This window comes from Stenella coeruleoalba (assembly GCF_951394435.1).
Source record: "Stenella coeruleoalba genome assembly, chromosome: 5".
Taxonomy (NCBI): Eukaryota; Metazoa; Chordata; class Mammalia; order Artiodactyla; family Delphinidae; genus Stenella; species Stenella coeruleoalba.
This window is the reverse complement of record NC_137150.1, coordinates 28,896,959-28,920,915: the sequence shown is the minus strand read 5'-3', so window position 1 is coordinate 28,920,915 and position 23,957 is coordinate 28,896,959. Positions and strand designations below refer to the sequence as shown.

At 40.5% G+C, this 23,957-nt stretch overlaps 1 protein-coding gene across 4 annotated transcripts in view; it reads left to right on the top strand.

Annotated features, from left to right (window-relative positions):
- ARMC8 (armadillo repeat containing 8) overlaps positions 1 to 23,957 on the top strand; it is a 106,528-nt gene that overhangs the window by 68,288 nt on the left and 14,283 nt on the right. For all 4 annotated transcript variants that reach the window (XM_079922179.1, XM_079922180.1, XM_079922178.1 and 1 more), the window contains 6 exons: positions 6,590 to 6,672; positions 6,984 to 7,065; positions 11,099 to 11,185; positions 15,015 to 15,107; positions 17,642 to 17,791; positions 18,482 to 18,577. In XM_079922179.1, the coding sequence (XP_079778305.1) occupies positions 6,590 to 6,672; positions 6,984 to 7,065; positions 11,099 to 11,185; positions 15,015 to 15,107; positions 17,642 to 17,791; positions 18,482 to 18,577 (591 nt within the window). The remainder of the gene's footprint in view (positions 1 to 6,589; positions 6,673 to 6,983; positions 7,066 to 11,098; positions 11,186 to 15,014; positions 15,108 to 17,641; positions 17,792 to 18,481; positions 18,578 to 23,957) is intronic.

Sequence of the window (23,957 nt, the reverse complement as noted above, 5' to 3'; positions counted from 1 at the left end):
CCTCACACTGGAAGTAAGAAAACCAGGTGGAGCCCCAGCTCTGCCTCAGATTTGCCTAGAGAACCTGGACCAGTGACTTAATATCTCTGAATTTCAAAGACCTCATTGTCAACTAAAGAAGGTGGATGAGTTTATTTCTAAGACCTCTGTAGATTTTAACATTATTCAACTAAAAATTAACAGCCGTAAATGGATTTAGTTCTTTCAGAGAGTTGTATCTGCTGCCATTAACGCCATGCAGAAGAATGCAGAAAGCGGATTGGTTTCCCAGTTGAACTTGTTTAGGAGCAAGCACTGCAGCTGCCCTTGCTTGATTCATGAAAGGCCATGTGCTCTTGGGGGTTTTTGTTTGTTTGTTTTGTTTTGTTTTAATAAAGGGCACATGGCATGAGGATGTACTCAGGAATTATAAATATTAAGTACTCAAGCATTTCCATGATATGCATGGCAGCATATCCTTAAGTATTCTGTGGCAAAATCAGAATGGTCACATCCTAAAACCTAGGAGAGTTGGTTTTCCATTTTTAAGGATAGATCCCTCCCCAGTCCCTTACCAATGCTACTCAGTCTACCAGATCAGCTGGCTGTACATGTTTATCTCACTCTAGTGTTTACTTTGTTATCTCTTAACCCTTCTCCTTCCTCCCAGCCTCTACCTCATTTCCAAAGCCAGTCGACTGCACTGTCATCCGATCTTGTGTTCATAGGGCTCATCTTTAAAAAAGATAAGTTAGATGAGGGGCTGGACCTTAAGTAAGTGGCCCCAAGTAGGAAAGACGCAAATGTGTGCCCTGAGACCCATCTACATTGACACTTACGAAACTGAAGCACTGCCATCTACAGCTAACAGGTTCAGGGCTCTTGTAGATCCTTTTTCCGTGCCACACCTACTCTTTCTTCCTGACCTCCTTGTGCTACACTCTGCTTGACTGCTTAGTCCTTGCTGCTTTAACTAGACTTTCTGGATTTGGTACCTTATCATCTTAGATCTTAGATGGCTGCCTCTCCTGACTTACAAAGTTTGATTCCAAGTCTTCACTCTCTGGAGAGTTCTGTCTTGTTATCGTCTGTTGGAACTCTTTCTAGGAACCTTTCACAAAAGCCCCTTTGGAATTAAATTGTGTTTGCCTGGCCATTGTGCACATTAGCGTAAGTAATTGACATTAAGAAAATCCAGCTCCCTTGACTCCGAGCCCACCTGCTTTGAATTGTCTGAGAAGTTTGGTAACACCACTAAGAATCTGCCTGGTTTCACTTTCCACATCTTCTGCTTGATCTGGTTTCATCACAGTTCAGAGTCCACACTGAAGTTTGTAGTACCTGGAAAATGCTTCATCCTGGGTCTTGCTGGAAGAATAGCCGTGTCTTGTCTTTCTGTTTGTTTATTTGTTTTAACTCTGTAATCCTTCAGTTCTTCAGTTTTCTGAGGAAGAGATGGTATATGACTTGGCCACAACTTAATTATGGATCCACTAGTGCTCATGGAGGGCTAGGGAATTCCCTTTTAAGCTAAGGCCACCTTTATCTTGTTAACATTCCCATGTGTGCCATGAACCTCTGCCTTAGGATTATCTGGGCTCTGCATTTTCCCCATGACCCTCTAAGCTGACTACCCTTCTCTCCCCGAGGCTGTAGGGATCTCCTGTCCCAAGACAGGGGCCTCAGATGCTGTTCCAGTAGATCTTCATCTACTCCTACAAGAGCTGCAATGTCAGAGACAGAAAGCTTAGCAAAAGCATGTAGTTATGAAGACACCAGCAGAGAGGTACACAGCACCTAGTCCATTGACCTAAAGTGTGGTCAGTTTAGGGTACAGCATATCTTATGGGATTTAATTCTATAGTTAAATGTACAAACCAGTCCTCTAAAAGAGCAGAGATAGAGAGATGGCTCCTCCACTCTGAGGATTCAGGCCACTACTGATATTCCTCCCAGCCAGGCACAGTGTCTGTGTATTCTCTCTCTCTCTGTCTCTCTCTTTTAAAGCAGATTCAACAAGCTATGCCGCAGGGTATATTTGCTGAGCTATGGCTGAGGAATCTCCAACAAGAATCATGAGGCACAACAACTTCAAGCCCCGCTTGGCATTGCTCTTATCTCCTGGAAAGACCTAAAGATCCTTTGTGGGGGCTAGGACTTGGCTGTCCGTTATTATCAAGGCTTTACAGCACGGTACTGGGGTCGTTGAAAATGTGTTTTGTTGTACTTGGCTTTCCAAGCCCAGATCTGAGAAGCTACCTAGTGCTCTGTTAGACCTTCATGTGGGTCAGAGGGCTATGGCAGCAGCCACTGCCAGTTCCTTCCCAGCTGACCTGAAAACTTTTTCTGTGGATTTGATTCCAAACCTCTCCCTACCTCCTAATCACATTTTTATCCTCATTTTGGTTAGTGTACTCACTGTAATTCTCCTTTTATCCCTGCATAGGCACTCTCAGTAGCCTCAAGGCTACAATTGCGGTTAGATCATGTTGCTCATTCACGTAGCCTCTTAGGATACTCTTCTGGATTAGAATCCTAGATTCATTTCACATTCTGATTTTGCATCATTTTCACCCACTTGCTCCCTGACTGATATCTTGATGGAGAAAGTAGATCAGACACTCAAGTAGTGTGCTTTCTGGAAACCTAGTAGCGTTACTGAAGTTCCTCCATGACGAATTTAGTTGCAAATCTTGGCCTCCTACTGCAGATATTTTGATAGACTACGACCTGTAGTCCAAAGGGAATATACTTCCAGATAGTCCTACTGTTTTATATCCTAAATCAGGAGAAAAGTTTTCCAGCCACCTGTAGCTATCCTCCAGCCCAAAGTGTCAGCCACCACACCTCCAAGAAACGAGAGAAAGCTCAAAGCTCCACTCTATGTTGCAGTGACTGACCACTAACATAGTTCTCCAGTGTCCTCTGGCCTGAGCCAGAACATTCTCTGGTAAGGTCATTAATGGCCACTTCCCAGCCTATAGTAAAACTCCCATTCTTGACAATGGATGTTTTCCCTACTTAGCTTATGTGCTTATTTCACTCTGTTTGCCTTAAGCCCGATGGCCTGTGTCAGCTCTTTCTGACATGGATTCAAGTGGCATAGCACTTGAATAGTTAATTGCACTTGCTTGTTCAACACTGTAAGTTTGGTGGGAACAAGGGCTCTGTCTCCCACATTGTATCTTCCAGTTTTAAAACCATGCCTAGCACTCAGTGGACACTCAGATATTTGCTGAATAGGTGAATGCGGGTATGTAAATAGGAGCTGTGCCCTGTTTGCCCTTCCTTGCCTAATCCCTGATTTTGTCCCCCTGTCCTGCACTATCTCCAGTCTCTTCTAACCAGCCTTGCTTCCCGTGTCACTTCTGAACAACATGATAGTTTTGCCCAAACAGACTAACACAATTTTTATTTACCTGACTGCAAAGAATTGGAGGTAAAATAATCATTGCTCTATCCTCTCATTTTACTGAAGGCCCAGAGAGGTCAATTGAGTTGCTCAGAAGCATAGAGCGAGTCTATATGCCTACATGATTGCTACACCTGTCCTGTGCCTTGACAGATGTACATCTTTGGTTAGATGTGGCCGGTCAATATTATCCAGAAGTCTCTTTCAAGTCTTTCCCATGCCCAGGTTTCTTAAGCACCAGAAGCCAGTCTAATAGTATTTCTCAGTTCTTGGAGAGTAATCATGTGTCCCTGTCTCTGCCCCAGCCCCCATCACTTTATTTTCTGATAATGTAGTTACACTCAGTACAGGCAGCTGTTTCTCCCAAGTTATCCCTTCTTATTCTCAAGTAAAATTTATTTCCCAAGCCACTGGGAAGGAGCTTTCAGACTTCTGCATCTAGCTATCCAGTGCCTAAGACTTTTGCCCCAAGTTTTAATTTCCTTCCCATGCTAAAGGTCCTGGTTTGGCCTTGTCTTTTTCAAGAACAGTGGCTAGTCCTTGACTGAAGTAACCTGTCAGTCAACCAGTCTTTGACAGTTGCTGTAGCACAAAAGATTAGATAACTTGGAAAACACTATAATCCCAAACAAATAGTAATAAGGTCCTAACTAGTTTATTGGACTGAGACTAGTAAAGAAATGAATATAAGGTGTACAGTGCAAAATCACTTGATTGGGTATTCAGGAAGAGATGGAGTCAAAAGTAACACAAATATAGTGCCTGGGTGACTGGGAGAATAATAACAGTATCAGAGCGACAGATAGACTGATGTAGGGAAAGAGCAGGCTTAGGGAAGGAAGATAAACTCAGCGTGGGACATAATGAGTTAGACGTTCCACCAGACATTGTGGAACTTACGTTTGTGTTTAGCAGGCAGTTGGAAATATGAAGCTAGAGGTCAGGAAAGAGAATTACCCATATCAAGCTGATTTTGATGTCACAACAGTGTCATTTAAGTAGAGTAAGGATGAACAGAGCTTTGGGACACATGTCCATTTAAGGAGGGGAAGGGGTGAGAGGTCTGTAGCTTAAAGAGGTTAATGTTTGGGCACTTAGACGTCTTTTAAATAGGAGTGGGAATGGGAGGTGGGGCAGGCTGAGGAAGAGGATCCAGTGGCGTGGGGCAGAGTAAAGATGCAAGAAAGAGGGGTGGGGGAGGGGGCAGGGATTTGAGCTGTAAGTACCCAGCTTCAACAATACGGGAGTGAAGAAGAGAGGTATGGAGACACGTTAATGAGAAGGGGGAAGTTGAGGCAACTTGTGTCCCAGAAAGAAAGCAATGTCCCTGCAAAAATGAGGTGAGCTCAGAGGGACTGAGGGTGTGAGGGAGGTAGGAAGCATTAGAGGTAGGAGGTAAACATCCTAAGGAGTGTGGGAGTCTCCTGCAGGGGAGTGCAAGGCTGGCGGGCCCTCAGTGAGGACTCCACTGAGGGGGGATGGCGTACCCTGAGAGACCAGGCAGCCGGGTTTGGTGGTTTTTCTACTGTAATACCAGCAGTTTGGGATCTGAAGCAGGAATGAGTTGTGGGAGGACAGTGGAAAGGAATCTAATATGTGGAGTATCTGAGCAGGGCATCCAGGTGAGAAAGAAAGGCATATGAGGGTCCGATAGATAGGCAGACGTTCCGGGGCTGGAAGTGACAATGAGGACAGAGGGTGGATGTGCATAAAGGTAACGGTGAGATTAGGTTTGGTCTGGAGTGAGAAAGATCAATATGTAAGTTTTCTTCAGCCACCTCGGAACCTGCAAATCACTATGTTTTTAAAAAATGACCATTCCTCCTGCCCTACAACTGCAGTGTGGTTCTCTGTTCCTAATAGTTGGTAATCTTCTCTCAGGCACTGTTCATTTCAACTCTGTTTTCTTCTCTTCCCATTCGGCTTGAACATCCTGAGATTTCTCACCCTCTCCTGTTCTGAGGTCAGCCTTTAACTCCTCTCATTTTAGTCTAGGGCAGTGACCCTCAACCTTGCCTGCACACTGGACTCTAACTGAGGAGCTTTTTAAAAAACTACAGGTGCCTAGGCCCCGCCACAGAGAATCTGATTTAATTGGCCTGGGACTTTGTTAAACTCCACAGGTGATCTTCCTACATGTTCCCCCAGCCAGGTGTTCTCCCAGGTGAAAGTAATGACTCCCATTAATGTGTTGCCCACACTGGGAACTACCTGATGAGCACAGGACTACTCTAACCAGGGCAGTGTTACAAGCATAGCTGAGCATAAGGACTCCAGAGTCAGATGCCTGGATTCCTGTCTCAGCTCCGTGATCCTAAGCAAACTCTGGATTATCTAGAATCTTCAATTTCCTAATGTGCTGATGAGGAATAATAATGCCTACAAAAGGCTTAAGTCACATAATGTAACATGCTTATTAGCACAATGCCTGGCACACAAGTACTCAACAAATAATAGTTGTTTTTGTTAATATTTGTGTTTTGATAGCATTAGCATTTTTTCTTAATATGCTATATTTCCGTAGGACCACACAAATTAAACTTAATTTCTTCCACACACTATTTTGTATCTATGCATTGTTTAATGAAGGAAAATCGTAGGCTATCTTGTTTTTAAATTTCAAAACAATAATAAAGCTTCATGATTGTAATGATTACATGTAGCAGGATTTGGTGCTACAGTGAAAGTTGGCAAGGATTACTTTTCTAAATATTTAGCTTAATTTCCACTTGCTTGGGAGGAAAGTAGCCACAGGGTGGCTCTGTCAGAAACCCACAGATTTCTTTTCATAAGGGCTGAGTGTGGACCATGATTTTTCAAGAAACTCACTCTGGCAGGAGAAACTCTGGCAGGAACCTGCCCAATGGTAGTTCAGTCGTATCTTGCTTTTTCTCAATACTGTTTATGCAACACCTCTGCAATATTTATCACATGTAATTATTGTTTTAAGTGTCTTTAAAAATAAATGAAGAAACATAATCTGCCCATAAGCCTGTCATTCAGTCTGGCAGGTCCTTGGTGGGGTAGCCCTACCTTTCTGATGAGCTGCCTGCCCCCACTGCAGAATGGTTGTTCCAGAGGCAAAAACTCTTGCTGAAAACATTAACTTAAAATGGACATTAACATACTTGCATTTACAAGCAGTGAAGTTTGTCATCTTCGTGTTGTTATTTATGCAGCATTAACCTTTTTCTCCAGATCATTGAGACTGAAAATATGATGGACCGAATTGTGACTGGCTTGTCTGAGTCTAGTGTCAAGGTGCGGTTAGCTGCCGTCAGGTATGAGCTTTAAATGGCCTGAATAAAAATCCTTTGCCGTGTGTTTAACCTGTTTCCTTTCCGGACCTTCACCGAGTAAGCACAGAATCCAAATGTTACTTGAAAGTATTCTCAGGTGAATTCATACAGTGCGTAACACTATTTAACAGAGAAGCTAGCCTGAAAAGCCTGTGAAGTCCTGAAGTAGTTGAATTAACGATGTCTGTAGATAAACTTGAAGTGTATATTAGTAATTGTGCAATGCCAAGCAGTGTGTTTGAAAAGTAAAAGTTTCGGCTTCTTGTGAAGCTAATTTTGATTATTCTTTGTAGATGTTTGCACAGTTTATCTAGATCTGTGCAGCAGCTTCGAACCAGTTTCCAGGATCACGCCGTGTGGAAACCTTTAATGAAGGTAAGAAGAAAGCATCAAGTCCACACCTATTCCCACCGAGCCTTTAGTGTGCGAGGTAGCTGACAGCACTCTCTGGTCTAGGAGTGTATCTGATTTTTATGTTAAAGCGTTTTGAACATTTATCTCCTCAGATGTGATGTTTTAAGCCTCTTTAGAACGTGCAGAATGTATTTCTGAGGTCAGCATCTCGTGTGTGGCAGGGGAAGTACATGCCTGGCTTTCCTTCATTAAATGAAACTCTAGTTACTCATTTGATCTCCCTGTGTGTCTAGTATTACACTTTAGACTTATATCCAGAGTCATCTTTGTAATTTTTAGTTATAAAAAAGAAAGGAATCAGCCATTTACAGATATAACCTGCTCTTAGTCTTTTGGCAATCCCTGGATATTTTTTAAAACAATTATTACTTCTTGTCTCTCTATTCCAGAATGACTTCTTTGTTAAGACCTAAAGGTCTTTCCTTGAGGGCCAAAAAAAAAAAGAAAAAGGTGGTTTAGGTCAAATAATTATCTGAATTGAGACTTAGAATATGCACAGGTTGCTACTAATAATGTTATCCCTGATACAGCATAGAACCACAGGTCAACTTAGTCTCACCATTTTTTTTCTTTTTTTTAAGTAACTATACACCTTGCATTTAACCAACAGATTTATTTGTTTAAGCTTTTGGTTTTTTGTTTTGCTTTTTAGTATCTACTGTGAAAGCCTCTGGGCACAGTAAGTCTACCAAAACTTTTTACTGCAGAGCTCTTGCCCCCAGCTTAAAGCCTCAGGTTATAATAGAGGCATAAGTATGGTAGAAATAGTTGGGGGAGGCTTCAGGCAGGAAGATTACAAAGTAGCTTTGAATGCAAAAGGAAGTCAGGAGGATTTTCCAGAGAGGAGTAGCCTGAACAGAAACATTACGCTCTCCTTAGTAAAGGGATTTTACTATTGCCAGTCTTGCTTGTTCTTAGATCGCACCTTTTTCATAGCAGCTTAATCTTGATTTATTGATTCTGTGCATTCAAAACAATTTTCTTAAACATATCACTTTAACTTTTTTTTTTTTTTTTTTGGCTGCGTTGGGTCTCCGTTGCTGTGTGGGGGCTTTCTCTAGTTGCAGCGAGCGGGGGCTACTCTTCGTTGCGGTGCACAGGCTTCTCACTGCGGTGGCTTCTCTTGTTGCGGAGCACGGGCTCTAGGCGCGTGGGCTTTAGCAGTTGTGGCACGTGGGCTTCAGTAGTTGTGGCACGTGGGCTCAGTAGTTGTGGTTTGCGGGCTCTAGAGCACAGGCTAAGTAGTTGTGGCGCGCGGGCTTAGTTGCTCCACGACGTGTGGGATCTTCCCGGACCAGAGCTTGAACCCGTGTGCCCTGCATTGGCAGGTGGATTCTTAACCACTGTGCCACCAGGGAAGTCCCCATTCAAGATTTTTAAAAGTGCTCTCCTGTTTCCCAAAATAACTGCCAAATATTTTCTCTGGAGCCATTTTCTCTGATTGCTCAGCTTGGTACCCCTCTCTCATATGAATCAGAAAGAAGCAACATATGGTTTTTGACTAGTTCTACCTGGACAAAGGTCTGGTGAGCAGTCTAGAAAGATTTTGAGCACTTGGTTACGTGTGGGTATAATTACTATCAAACTACTACTGTGTTGCACATTTAAAGTATAGTATTAAAAGCCTGGAAGTAAATGAGTGATTTATATCAGATACTTTTAGGTTTCTCTTAGTTCAGAGGCTGTTTGCATTTCTATTGATTCTTTTTCCCCTTTGCTTTTCCATGTTTTTAAATGTTGGTTAGCAAACCACAAGAGAGTAGACATTTGATTTTAGCTAAAACTTTTATTTGTGATTATTTTTTGTTCTTATTTTGGTGAAATTCTGTTTGGTCAGTGTTAGATGTCAACTTCTGAATTTCACATGTTATATCTTATACTGTAGTGATTAAATGCTTTTAAGAATTTCATAGAATCTTTTCTGTTTTAATTTATTATGTAATTTGAAAATGAAACTTATAAAAGCAGATTAATCTCTAAAACAGTAAATAATACTTTAAAAAGTGAATCATGTCAAGCAAAGCAACTTTTTAAAACAAGTAATAGCCATTTATTAATGTTTCTTTTAAAAGTTACACATTTTTAAAGTCATTTTTTTCTTCTTAACAAAACACAGAATGCCCCTCCCCAAAAAATACCCTGCTCTGAATTCATATGATTGCAAATTCCCCAGCACATAGACCAGAAGCAAAGCAACTTTTTAAAAGCCTTGATAGGCGCTCACTTATGTCAGTCAATGATTCTAAGTAGTATAATTTTGGAAAATGATTATTTGTCTTAATTCAAAAGCATTCATTGAGCACCCACTTTGTGCAATGCCATTTAGTTGATACAGGCCTGGATAAATTAGACTATAGATATTATTATAGATTATTCCTTCAAGAAGCTTAAATTTGTTAGTAGGAAAAGAGGTTGGCAGGGCTGCACAAAGAATTTGAAAGTGAACAGTAGTAAGGACCCTAAGAGAGGTCACAGACAGTAGCAGTGTGCACTCAGGGGAGGATAGGATGACTTCTGATAGGAAGGGCTCCAAGGAGGCTTCTGGAATGGGACGGCCTTAAGGCATGGATAGAGTATATACCTGAGAGACATAGGAAGGGCATGGCAAAGGAAGGGAAGGGTGAAAAGGGTGTTAAAGTGGGTTGTGGCACACACAGAGATCAGCCTGCATAGTATATGAGATGTGATCTTTATCAACTAGCTAATGATTCACAGAAGAGTTAAAACACAGTATCTTAGGAGAACTGCTTCCATTTTGTAATTCTTGCTTGTTCTTAACTTGGAAACCTCAGACTTGATTTAGCTGATAATATATTTAACTCTCTGAATTTTTTGTGATGATGCATTTCCATTTGCGTAACTAGAGCTCCTAGGATTACTTTTGGGATCATAAGCCTCATCCTGATCTGATTCCAGATGCAAGGGATTTATTTGAAGTGGATATTGCGTATACGTGGTAGTGTTTTTGAAGTCTTCTCTCTTAGAATCTAGAAAGAGGAGGTTCTGATAATAGCTAATGGCAACGAACCTTTGTCATCATGCTGTGTTGTTTTCTGAGTTCAGTAAGAGTCCGTGGCAGTTAGTTTGCTGTATAACTGCTATGTGCCTGATAACAACAATTATGGCAGTAAGTTACCTTTCTTAAAACCTTATTTATATAACCATTACTGTGTGACAATTACTGTTGTAAAATCTTTTCATATATTAATTTTCACATAAACTCTATGAAGCAGACACTATTATCCCCATTTCATAACCAAGGAATTCATACACCTAGTTAGTGGTTAAGCTGAAATTTGCACTCAAGCATTCTGTGTTCTTAACTGTGATGCTATGCCGCTTCCCTTATTATTCACCAAATCACATTTAATCTTAAATAGTCCCATCAAGGAGGTGTTATTTTCCTCAATTTGAAGGCTCAGAGAGGTTAAGAAATGTGCTTAAGTTCACACGTCTCGTAAGTGGAGGAGTGAGGGTTGGAACCAGGACTGTGTGATTCCAGTCCTGAGAACCAGTTCCCCACCTTGCCCTGCCTGAGTAGTAGCTTGATCCATCCATGTTCCTAGTCAAACAAGTCTTTCCAGAGACATCAGAAAGTCTCAGGTCCTCGGGCAATTCTGTGGTTTCATAAGTGGCCTGAATATGGTGGAGTAAATTGGGTTAACTTGCCCTAAAGCAGTTCTGTGGTCTTTAAACTTTTTATATAGAGCACCCGCTCCCTGACTTGTGTCTATCTCCTTTTCCATGTAGCAGCCCCCATCCTGGAAGTGGGGCTGTAGCTTCTCCTCCAGCAAGATAGATGTGAGGGCCTTAGTCAGTCATAATGACAGCACTATGTAAAGTTTCACTCGATGTCAAGTGGATCTTTCCTAACTATCTCTCCAATATGAGAAATCAGTTTGAAAGATAAATTGTTTTTGTTCTCATTTATTCTTGTGATCTTACCCCCATGGTTGCAAACCATTAATAGTATCTTTTATTTTTAATCCCACAGGTTTTACAAAATGCACCAGATGAAATCCTAGTAGTAGCGTCTTCCATGTTATGTAATCTTCTTCTTGAATTTTCTCCAAGTAAAGAGGTTAGTGTTGATTTTCTCTTCCTAGATGACTTTTGCCCGGCCTACCTAGAGTTTAGTTAAATAGTTTTCACAGTAGTTGACATTGAAATTTGAGGATTGGTGCTTAAAAGCTATTTCTGAATTGTTTGGTTTGGGGGTGCGTATTAAATCATTTAAAAATATGATTATCATTTCCTCTTATCCCTTTTCTGCCTGGCATATGAAGTGTATTTAAAAGATATTACAGCTTGCCGTCAATCTAAACTGCCTACAACTGCAAATGTAGGAAATAATTACACAAGTAATAGACTATTTTCAAATTATATTTACTAAAGAATACATTAAGACCCAATTTTGTAAACCAGGATTACAGGTCATTTCAAGAGATAACTGCTGGCATTGGAAAATAATCTTTTTAATTTTTAATTTTTAATGGTAGTTGTTTAGGGAAGGATTGCATTTGGGGATTTTTTCCCCTTCTTTTATGCATTTTATAAATTGTTTGAGCATGCATTATTTTTATAATAGGGAAATGGAAATAAACTTTAATAAAGGAGGGGGGAAACCTTACAGATTTAGTCTTACCATGTTAAAATATCTCTGGCCTGCCCAATCATGAACTAGGTTTAGACACCATCCTTTATTAAGTACATTTAGTCGTCCCATTAGTTTTATCGTGTTAAAATATCCCTGGCCTGTCCAATCGTGAACTAGATTTAGACACCATCCATTATTAAGTACATTTAGTCGTCCCATTTTGACGAATGTCTTTCTACATTGTAACACCTTCAGGCTTTTGACTGTTAGGAAGACATTACTAACCAGGTGGAGATTCAGAGACAACTATTCAGCAAGCAGAAATCTTGGAACGAAAAGGGAGAAACAGCTTCCTTCAGCTGTTCTGAAGGAAGGGGAAGGCGAGATAGGATACCAGAGCTTTTGTCTGTTCCTCTGCCCTGGTGGTGGGGGTCTCGGCTGAGGGTGATCTGGCTGCAGTCAGTGCAACACTTTTAATCGTCCTGAACAGCTCTTATGTTGCCTCAGATCCACCTTCAGAATATTTAGGGTCTAGTTAGAAAGTAAGTTAGATGAACTCAGGTATAGGATCGTTAATATGATTGATTTTTTAATATTAAAAATAAACTGGACTCTTAACTGGAAGGGAAGGAAATGGTATAAGAGCACTTATTGGGCCAGTTGACAAAATGGGAATATGGACTATAGATTCAAAAAAAGTATTGTTGTAATGTCAGTTTCTCTGAATTTGGTAAATGTTCTTTGGTTATCTAAGAGAATATCCTTGTTCTTAGGAAATACTCATTGAAGTATTAAGGGTAAAGTGGCATGATGCCTGCATTCTACTTTCAAAGGGTTCAGAAAAAGATAAATAATGTGGATATGGGTGTGTAGAATGAGAGACATAATGATAAAACAAATATGGCAACGTTAAAAATTGGTGAATCTGGTATACAGATTGCCAACAAACACATGAAAGGATGCTCAACATCACTAATCATTAGAGAAATGCAAATCAAAACTACAGTGAAGTATCACCTCACACAGGTCAGAATGACCATCATCAAAAAATCTACAAAGAATAAATACTGGAGAGGGTGTGGAGAAAAGGAAACCCTCTTGCACTGTTGGTGGGAATGTAAACTGATACAGCCACTATGGAGAACAGTATGGAGGTTCCTTAAAAAACTACAAATAGAACTACCATATGACCCAGCAATCCCACTACTGGGCATATACCCTGAGAAAACCAAAATTCAAAAAGAGTCATGTACCAAAATGTTCATTGCAGCTCTGTGTACAATAGCCAGGACATGGAAGCAACCTAAGTGTCCATCAACAGATGAATGGATAAAGAAGATGCGACACATATATACAATGGAATACTACTAAGCCATAAAAGGAAACGAAACTGAGTTATTTGTAGTGAGGTGGATGGACCTAGAGTCTATTATACAGAGTGAAGTAAGTCAGAAAGAGAAAAACAAATACCATATGCTAGGGCTTCCCTGGTGGCGCAGTGGTTGAGAGTCCGCCTGCCGATGCAGGGGACGCGGGTTCGTTCCCCGGTCCGGGAAGATCCCACATGCCGTGAAGCGGCTGGGCCCGTGAGCCATGGCCGCTGAGCCTGTGCATCCGGAGCCTGTGCTCCGCAACAGGAGAGGCCACAACAGTGAGAGGCCCGCGTACCGCAAAAAAATACATATATATGCTAACACATATATATGGAGTCTGGGGGGGGAAAAAAAGGTTCTGATGAACCTAGGGGCAGGACAGGAATAAAGACACAGATGTACAGAATGGACTTGAGGACACGGGGAGGGGGAAGGGTAAGCTGGAACGAAGTGAGAGAGGAGTAACAGTGACATATGTACCCTACCAAATGTAAAATAGATAGCTAGTGGGAAGCAGCTACATGGCCCAGGGAGATCAGCTCAGTACTTTGTGACCACCTAGAGGGGTGGGATAGGGAGGGTGGGAGGGAGATGCAAGAGGGAGGGGGTATGGGGTTGTATGTATACATATAACTGATACAGTTTGTCATATAGCAGAAACTAACACAACATTGTAAAGCAATTATACTCCAATAAAGATGTTTTAAAAAAGTGGTGAATCTGGGAGAAGAATATATGGAAGTTCCTTATATTAGTCTTGCTATTTTATAAGTTTAACTTATTTCAAAATAAAACGTTTTTTTAAAAAACTGCACAATTTGTATATAAATCTGCATTGCTTAAGACATTTCTAGAATCCACTTGAAAGATGGCCTTCTAAGCATTTGTTAGTAGTGATGGTACATCAGTCCTCTAAGGCTTGAATTTTTTAGAAACTACCAAAACCTATTTTCAGCCAAGTATCATAAGTTAAGTAGTCAGACTAACACATGCTATTTTAGGTATAAAATGTGATATGACCATAAAAGTACAAGACTGTTTTGCTTGTATGATTGATAGATAGTCCTGAAAGTAGTTCTAAAAGATGAATTCTACAGCATATTGATGAATAAGATTAGCAATTTGTAAGGAAGACAGTTCCATTCTAAACCAGCCATATTGCTTCATAGTCACAACTTGTAAAGGACACCTGAGATACATGCTGCATGAAGCAGGGGTGGCCCTCTCAGAGGAGGGTGAGAAGAATATGGATAGGTAATGGGATCATAAGGGTATGTGTGAAACGTACACAGAATTAGGGTATCTCCTGAGCCTTTCAGGACTACAGAGAAAAAGGAAACAACAGGGTTTATTTTGGTTTTTGGATTTGTGAGAGAGTCATCGTTCTTGACCTTCTCAAGGTGATTTTTTAAGATTTTTTTCCATCATTCTTATTCTTTTTGTTTGTTTTTTCATCTTTATTGGAGTATAATTGCTTTACAATGGTGTGTTAGTTTCTGCTTTATAACAAAGTGAATCAGTTATACATATACATATGTCCCCATATCTCTTCCCTCTTGCGTCTCCCTCCCTCCCACCCTCCCTATCCCACCCCTCTAGGTGGACACAAAGCACCGAGCTGATCTCCCTGTGCTATGCGGCTGCTTCCCACTAGCTATCTATTTTACGTCATACAGAGTGAAGTAAGTCAGAAAGAGAAAGACAGATACTGCATGCTAACACATATATATGGAATCTAAGAAAAAGAAAAATGTCATGAAGAACCTAGGGGTAAGATGGGAATCAAGGTGATCTTTATGGCTGCCTCACTGCCTGCTTTGTGAAGGTTGTTTGGAATTGGGTAAGAGTAGGAAAGAAATAGGAATCAGAGTGCCAGGGTATATATACACTTAGTTAACAAACCTGACTTTGAAACTGTTTTTTCTCCTTTCCAATCACAGCCAATTTTAGAATCGGGAGCTGTAGAGCTACTTTGTGGATTAACCCAAAGTGAAAATCCTGCTTTACGAGTGAATGGAATTTGGGCTTTAATGGTATGTTTCACAAAGAGAAGGGAGCAGTTATCAAAGTTAAAACTAAAGAATGTTTTTGAAATGTCTGGAATTTTCTTTTTTAAAAATCTTGCTCTTTTGGCCCAGTTTTTTAAAGACTTAGGACTTAGAAGACTTCATTCACCTTTCAGATTCAAATGTAAGCAAGTTGCTTGGCCACTGTGTTCCTCGGTTCTCCTGTTTATTAAGAAAAGCAGACAGGTGTTGAAACTTGACATCTAATTTTGGGGAAAAAAAAGTTTTCCTCCTCATGAACGTATTGATATCTGTATGGCGCTGCCTACTTTACCAAGTACTTTCGTGTCTCCTTTATAACGTCTTTGTGAAATAAGCTAGAGAGTATACATATGGGTACAGATGGGTAAGCTAAGCACAGAGCCATTAAATAACTTCCCCAAGGTAACAGAATTGGGGTATACATGCTCAATGATTTCTTAACAGTTTCTAGTAAATAATTTATAATAATCTGAATTCTAAAACTATATAACTATGAAGTCAGAGAACCATTTTTCCTTACAATTTTTTTAAATAAAATTTATTGAAATTGAAAATAGAGTAATTCTCCATGAATTTTTTAAACATAATTAGAGTAGTTATAATTCAATACTGTGTGCCAGACACTAAACTAGGTGTTTTATATTTGCTATCGCTAATTTTTATTTTACATTATATTGGTATATATCCACCTTACAATTGGGAAACTGGAACGTAGAAGGTAAATGAATCATCTAAGGCCTCACAGCTAATAAATGATGGAAATGGGTTCTGAACCTGTCCCAAGCCCGTATTCATCTCCCTGTACTGTGCTATATCTGCTGTCTTTTCACACAAACTTTGGATGGAAATAATCATCTTCCAAGAAAGCACTGAATGTAGTAGTGCTTTTGGCACTTCTCTTTCTTGAAACTCTTTCCCAGGACTTAATTTTTTTTTTCACCTCCCTTTGTACTTAGCCTCCTTTCAACCTCTTTCTCAGAGAACATTCCCCCGAGTTTCAGTTCCCAGTTTCTACTTCCCTTTACACTACAGTTTCAGGGACTTCATCTATTCTCATGGGTTCAACTCCCCCTAATAGAAGAGGTTGCTTTGGAATATACATATCCAGATGGAACTGTACCCTATTCACCAGGTCTATCACTTAAATGGCTAATGGGACTTCATTTCAGGGCTCTCTGACAAGCACAGTTTTAATGTTGAAAACTGAATTTATCCCACTCCTCAAATTCATATTAACTATCTTATTGTCATCAATTTCCATATTATCAGTTATTATGTTCTCTGTCCACAAAATATAAAAACCTTGGAATTCTCTTTGGCCTGGGTATCTTGACACCCAACTCAGTACTCTTTTTGCTCTGCCATGTTGCCTTGTGTTATTAGGTAACTTGATCTTTCATATGTCTTAGATCCTTAATTTTAAGAAGTTCCTGGAGGGCAATAACCACATATTATAATACGTTTCTAGTTTACAAGAGATTTTTTTATACCAAAAGTTGATGTATGAATTATTTGGAATCAGCCATGTTTTTTTTTTTTCCTTCAGACCTATTATAGCTTTAGGTTAAGGTGGGGTAATCCATAATGTGTCCAAAAAGGAGAAAAAGGAGCAAAACAGCTCCTGCCCATCTGGGGCTGCTAGTAGGTTGGATACACCTCCTACCCCCGAGAGCTTCCTGCATGATATGGTCCAGTGGATCAGCACCTAGCATAGAACTGTGAACACAGTAGGTGTTTTCTGCCAGTAAAGTTAACAAAACCCACTACTGGGCTTCCCTGGTGGCGCAGTGGTTGAGAGTCCGCCTGCCGATGCAGGGGACGCGGGTTCGTGCCCCGGTCCGGGAAGATCCCACATGCCACGGAGCGGCTGGGCCCGTGAGCCATGGCCGCTGAGCCTGCGTGTCCGGAGCCTGTGCTCCGCAACGGGAGAGGCCACAACAGTGAGAGGCCCGCGTACCGCAAAAAAAAAAAAAACAACACTACTTATTTTCATGCATAATAAGGGAGTACATTTACGTCTTTCTCAAAGTGCATGGCACAGTATAGTTGTCAGTAGTCATTTTGTTATTAAAGTGCACACAAGCAACATGATGTCCAGAAGGATATTCTCAAAAGTAACCAAGCTCATAGATACAGAGAACAGATTGGTGGTTGCCAGAGGTAAGGGTGGGGATGGGAGAAATGGGTGAAGCATTTGGTTTTTTAATTTAAATAAATTGAATTTTAAAAAATATAATAGTAGATTTTGTATTTATTTGAGAAATCTTAAGACATGCAAATGCCGTGTCAGGAAGTGGTCATAGTGCTCATAGAGGAGTATGTATAGGAGTGACAGTTATCTTTCTTCTGACAGACAGAATTATAGGTGATTAACAGGAGTCAGAAAAATGATGTGACTTAACCTTAAGGATTTTCTGCAGATTCTGTTTATACTTTGAAAATTATCAGAATTACTATTAAAATATAATTTAATAATGCAAATATAGGCATGATTCTTGAAACTTCTTTAATCCTTTCAGAATATGGCATTTCAGGCTGAACAAAAAATAAAAGCAGATATTTTACGAAGCTTGAGTACTGAACAGCTATTCCGGTTATTATCAGATTCAGATTTGAATGTGCTGATGAAGACATTGGGCCTTCTTAGAAATCTCCTCTCTACTCGCCCAGTAAGTAAAATCACCCAGGTTTCCAGATTAGCTACCCCTGCATATGCATCACAAAACATTGCCCTGCCTCTCTGCTCCCATCAACATCTGCCCAGAAGTGTGATTCAAATGCTGCCCCTTCCCAGAGAAGCCAGGAGTTGATGTTTAGACCTGTCACCTTCATAGGTGTTCTGGGAGCTGTTTCACCATATGGCCACCTAACCCTCCACTCCTGCACTGCCTGTCCTCTCGTTCCTCCGTGCTGGGTGGGAGCCTGCCTTGACTTGTTACTTGATTTGCTGGCCAGGATGGGTTTTCTCGTCTGCCTAAATGACTTATCTCTGGGGCTTCAGCTTCTTTCCCTTTAGAGACTCCTTCTCAGTGCTATTGCGTAGATACCTCCCTGCCCCGCCCACATTGACTGGATTGACCTCTGAAGGTGTCAGCATGGAGAGCAGTGGGCATATGTCACAGCAGGAGAGGCTGAGCCTTGGTGTGGGGTCTTTCTTGTTGTTCTCTAATGTTCCCTGAGCAACAGGGTCAGCGGCCTTCAGGCAGATAAAGAAATGTGGGTGGTTCCCTTCTCTGTGCCTCACTTGTTTTCTGAGTCTTCTCTGTACATTGTTTAACTTTTGGAAGTCTTCTGTTCTTTTCTATGGTCTTTTTCTTTGTTCTCCAAATCATAATTGTGGGTTTCCCATTGTTTTGCAGCATATAGATAAAATAATGAGTACTCATGGAAAGCAAATTATGCAAGCTGTCACCCTTATTTTGGAAGGGGAACATAACATTGAGGTCAAAGAGCAGGTATGTGTTCCTTTTTTTTTTTTTTTTTTTTTGTAGGAATATCTTCTGTGTGTGAGTACCAAGAGATATCGTAGTTAGGAGTCTCCTGAAATATTCAAGTCTGCAAAAGACAGGGTGCTGAGATCAGAGGTGCTGTAGAGACAAGAAAGTTCTGAGGGGAGATATCCTTCACCACCCCTTAAACTCTCTTCAAGAATTCCTCCTCTTGGGGCTTCCCTGGTGGCTCAGTGGTTGAGAGTCCGCCTGCCGATGCAGGGGACACGGGTTCGTGCCCCGGTCCGGGAAGATCCCACATGCCGCGGAGCGACTGGGCCGGTGAGCCATGGCCGCTGAGCCTGCGCGTCAGGAGCCTGTGCTCTGCAACGGGAGAGGCCACAGCAGTGAGAGGCCCGCATACCGCAAAAGAAAAAAGAAAAAAAAGAATTCCTCCTCTTGGAATGGAAGAAAACATGACCAGAGTCTATACTTTTACCCTCTGTGTCACGCTCTGTACATACTATTCGTCTCTACAGGGATGGCCACCTCTGACCATCCTAGAGTGAATCCTTTCTCCAGGATTCACTGCTTCTAGCCCTCTATATCACCATGCTCTGAACTCAGATTCCTACAATTCCCTGATGAAATAATCCCTTATGCTGGAGACATCTTTTTTTTTTTTTTTTTTTTTTTTTGCGGTACGTGGGCCTCTCACTGTTGTGGCCCCGGACCAGGGCACAAACCCGTTTCCCCTGCATCGGCAGGCGGACTCTCAACCACTGCGCCACCAGGGAAGCCCTGGAGACATCTTTTATTTCTTTATTCTCATGCTTCCCAGTTCCTTATTTCTATCTCATACCCCTACTTTCTGTTGTGTTTCAATAGGGCAAGTTTAAGGTAGGCATGAAAATACAGAGGCTATGCGTTCATCAGGAGACAGTTTGGGAATTACTTTTCTATAGTTCCTGGGATTTATTATAGGGTTTTTAACATAGTATATATTTTGTCATAAAAGGAAAAGTCACCTGCAAACTTAAATTTTTAACACAAGATCTGAAGTTATGGTAATATTCAGCTTTCTGACATAAATGTTGGCTACATGGTGTGTTCATTTCACAGCTCATTGAGCTGTACACTTATATGTATGGAAGAAACTTGCCCAAGGTCATCATGGAGAGTTGGACCCAAAGTCTAACTGCAGGGCCCACGCTCCTTATCCTCTGTGTTCCTGAGTTAGGGTAGTTCATCAGGCTTCAGAAGAACAGTCCAGGAAGCAAGAGTGGTAGGACTTGGGAGCCGTGTTGGAATTTGTGAGCAAAAAAGGTGATAGATTTGACAAAGTGCTTTTAAGATGGATGTTTTAGGTGATTTCTACTGAAATACAGTAATAAACAACTATGTTTTTTGCTTAACAAAAATTTAACACAGAAAAACTATGATCTTGTAGGCATCACTGAAATTAGGGTGAATGAGATTTGTTTCTGGAACACAACAATAAAGAAGAGGCAGTGTTCAAAATAAACTGTTCTACCTGGAGAGCATAGAAATTTGTTTACAAAGACAGCTCACCTAGATAGAATTCCACGAACTTGAAAAGCGAAGCAAGGTAGAAAGGTGAGGCAAGATTTGGATGAAGGCAAAAGAAAAGGCCAACAACAATGGGGTGTTTTGGCAGGATACAGTGATACCCTCTCACAGATTTGGGTGATGGTCCAGAAGTAGGTGACTCTGGGGAGGCTTAAACTGTCTGGCTTTTAGCTAGAAGTTTAATTCTTCTCAAAAGTATCAAAAGATACATTCTTTTCTTCCGTTTTTATTGAGATATATTGATATACAATAAGATACATGTATTTAAAGCATACAGTGTGATAAGTTGACATATATAAATACCATGAGACAATCACCATGATCAAAATGGCGAGCATATCTATCACTGTCCTTAGATCAGGAGCAAGACAAGTATTCCATTGTTACCACTCCTATTCAACATCATACTGAAACTGCTATCGAGTACAGTAAGGCAAGAAAAAGAAATAAAAGGCATACAGATTGAAAAGGAAGAAATAAAACTCTTCCCAGACAACATGAAAGTCTGTGTAGAAAATGTCATGGAGTCAAGCTAAAACTAGTCAGTGAGTTAACCAAGGGCACAAGAAGAATCAATTGTATTTTTATATACTAGCATGAACAAGTAGAAATTAAAATTTTAAAAACACTATCGTTTACAATAGCTCAGAAAAAAATGAAACTATGTATAAGTCTCACAAATTACGTGCAGGATCTGTTTGCTGAAAACTATAAAACACTGATAAAGCAATCTAAGATCTAAATAGATATATACCATATTAAAATGTCATTATATATTACCCTTTACATATGTTGTTGGATTCAATTCACTGAAATTTGGTGAGGAATGTTTCACATCTATATTCATGATATTGGTGAATAGCTTTCTTGTGATGTCTTTGTCTGGTTTTTGATATTGGAGTAATGCTTGCCTCGGGGAATGAGGTGGAAGTGTTCTCTCTTCAATTTTCTGCAAGAAAATTTGTGAAGAATTGGTCTTCTTTCTTTCTCAAATTATGGTGGTATGTACCAGTGAAGCCATCTAGACCTGGTGTTTCTTTTGTGGAAAGGTGTTTAGCTACAAATTCAATTTCTTTTACAGAAATAGAACTATTCAGTTTATCTGTTTCTTCTTGAGTGAGCTTTGACATTATGTCTTTCAAGAAATTTGTCCATTTCATCTATGTTTTCAAATTTATTAACATAAAATTGTTCAAAATATTCTCTTATGTTTTTAAAGTCTGTAGTATTCTTTACAGTGAACTGTCTTTTGTACTTTATATTGGTAATTCCTTTTTTCCTGATTCAGTCTGTCTAGAGGTTTATCAATTTTATTGATCTTCTCCAAGAAGCAGCTTCAGTTTCATTGATTTTCCCCCCTTTTATTTTTCTATTATCTATTTCAGGGGTTGGCAAACTTTGTACAAAGGGCAAGACAGGTATTTTAAGTTTTGCAGGCTATACAGTCTCTGTAGCAACTTCTCAACTGTACTTTTTTTTTTTTAACATCTTTATTGGAGTATAATTGCTTTACAATGGTGTGTTAGTTTCTGCTTGTTATAAAGCAGAATCAGTTATACATATATCCCCATATCTCTCCCCTCTTGCATCTCCCTCCCTCCCACCCTCCCTATCCCACCCCTCTAGGTGGTCACAAAGCACTGAGCTGATCTCCCTGTGCTATGTGGCTGCTTCCCACTAGCTAGCTATTTTACGTTTGGTAGTGTATATATGTCCATGCCACTCTCTCACTTCGTCACAGCTTACCCTTCCCCCTCCCCATATCCTCAAGTCCATTCTCTAGTAGGTCTGTGTCTTTATTCCTGTCTTACCCCTAGGTTCTTCATGACCCTTTTTTTTTTTTCTTAGATTCCATATGTATGTGTTAGCATATAGTATTTGTTTTTCTCTTTCTGACTTACTTCACTCTATATGACAGACTCTAGGTCCATCCACCTCACTACAAATAACTCAGTTTCAGTTTTTTTTATGGCTGAGTAATATTCCATTTTATATATGTGCCACATCTTCTTTATCCATTCATCTGTGCTCTTCTAACCTGAAAGCAGGTATAGACAATGTGTGTAAGCACGTAGACATGGCTGTCTTCCAGTAAAACTTTATTTACCAAAACAGGCATTGGGTTGGGTTGTATTTGGTCCACAGGCCATAATTTGCCAATCATTACCTCTATATCATTGATTCCAGTTGTTCATATGAGTGTGTGTGTGTGTGTTGCTTTTATCTCTGCTCCCTAGCTCATGTGTTAAATTGGCTTGGCCCATGAACTAAATCAGTCTCTTTAAGATTTGGTTTCTTGTCTCCTGAGAATATTTACAGAAGGAGTACGTGGGCTTCAAAGCAGAACTCTAGGTCACTCTGCCATGCTGGACAAGCCTGAGGATGCATAGGTGTATTCTAACACTCCAGGAAGGGGAATCACTTGCCTATCTTGCTGGCCTAGGCTATTCTGAGGACTATTTCCTGAAATCCCCTCTTATACCCACTGTCTTAGTAGGTAAGAGAGGGGTAGTTCTTCCCTACGTGAGTCTAAATTCTTTTCCATGGTTAGAGTCCAAATCTGTTTTTCCCCCTTGCTTTCCCCTCAGTCCTGAAAAATTCAAGGGTGTTGTGCATGTCAAGACTTCTGACAGGCTCACCATGTACCGGATCACTGTGAAATCTGATGTCTTCCTCAGATCATCTCTCTCCCACTTCTGGGGCATATCAAGGTCTCCTCTTCATGATTTAAGTACCCTGGAATGAATAGTCCCCCAGTGCCTTGGATCATAAATTGCATTTTCTGTTTCCTGTATCCTAGAGGCAACCTTTTTTGGTTCAAACCTCAGGACTCACTCCTTAACAATCTAGTTACTGCAGTGCTGTAATCTAGGAAAAATAAGATCACACACCCTTTAAGATATCTGAGGGTTTGGGCCATAGTAAGAAAACATTCTCCTCAGTTAGCTATAACCTGCAAGCTTAATTAGCTTAAGTCTAGCAAAGAGAAAGGTTAAAATTGGAGAAAATTATTTGAATCCAGGCACCATCTCCACCTCTCGTCACTTTCTTTGAGTAATTCCTTACTCTGCTCCTGGACTCAGTATCACTTCCTCCAAGAAGCCTTCCCTGACCCTTGCATTATCACACAAATGCACTTAGTACTTTCTCAGTTCTGTTTTTTTTTTTTTACATCTTTATTAGAGTATAATTGCTTTACAATGGTGTGTTAGTTTCTGCTTTATAACAAAGTGAATCAGTTATACATATACATATGTTCCCATATCTCTTCCCTATTGCGTCTCCCTCCCTCCCACCCTCCCTATCCCACCCCTCCAGGTGGTCATAAAGCACCGAGCTGATCTCCCTGTGCTATGTGGCTGCTTCCCACTAGCTATCTACCTTACGTTTGGTAGTGTATATATGTCCATGCCTCTCTCTCACTTTGTCACAGCTCACCCTTCCCCCTCCTCATATCCTCAAGTCCGTTCTGTAGTAGGTCTGCGTCTTTATTCCTGTCTTACCATTAGGTTCTTCATGACATTTTTTTTTCTTGAATTCCATATATATGTGTTAGCATACGGTATTTGTCTTTCTCTTTCTGACTTACTTCACTCTGTATGACAGACTCTAGGTCTATCCACCTCATTACAAATAGCTCAATTTCATTTCTTTTTATGGCTGAGTAATATTCCATTGTATATATGTGCCACATCTTCTTTATCCATTCATCCGATGATGGACACTTAGGTTGTTTCCATCTCCGGGCTGTTGTAAATAGAGCTGCAGTGAACATTTTGGTACATGACTCTTTTTGAATTATGGTTTTCTCAGGGTA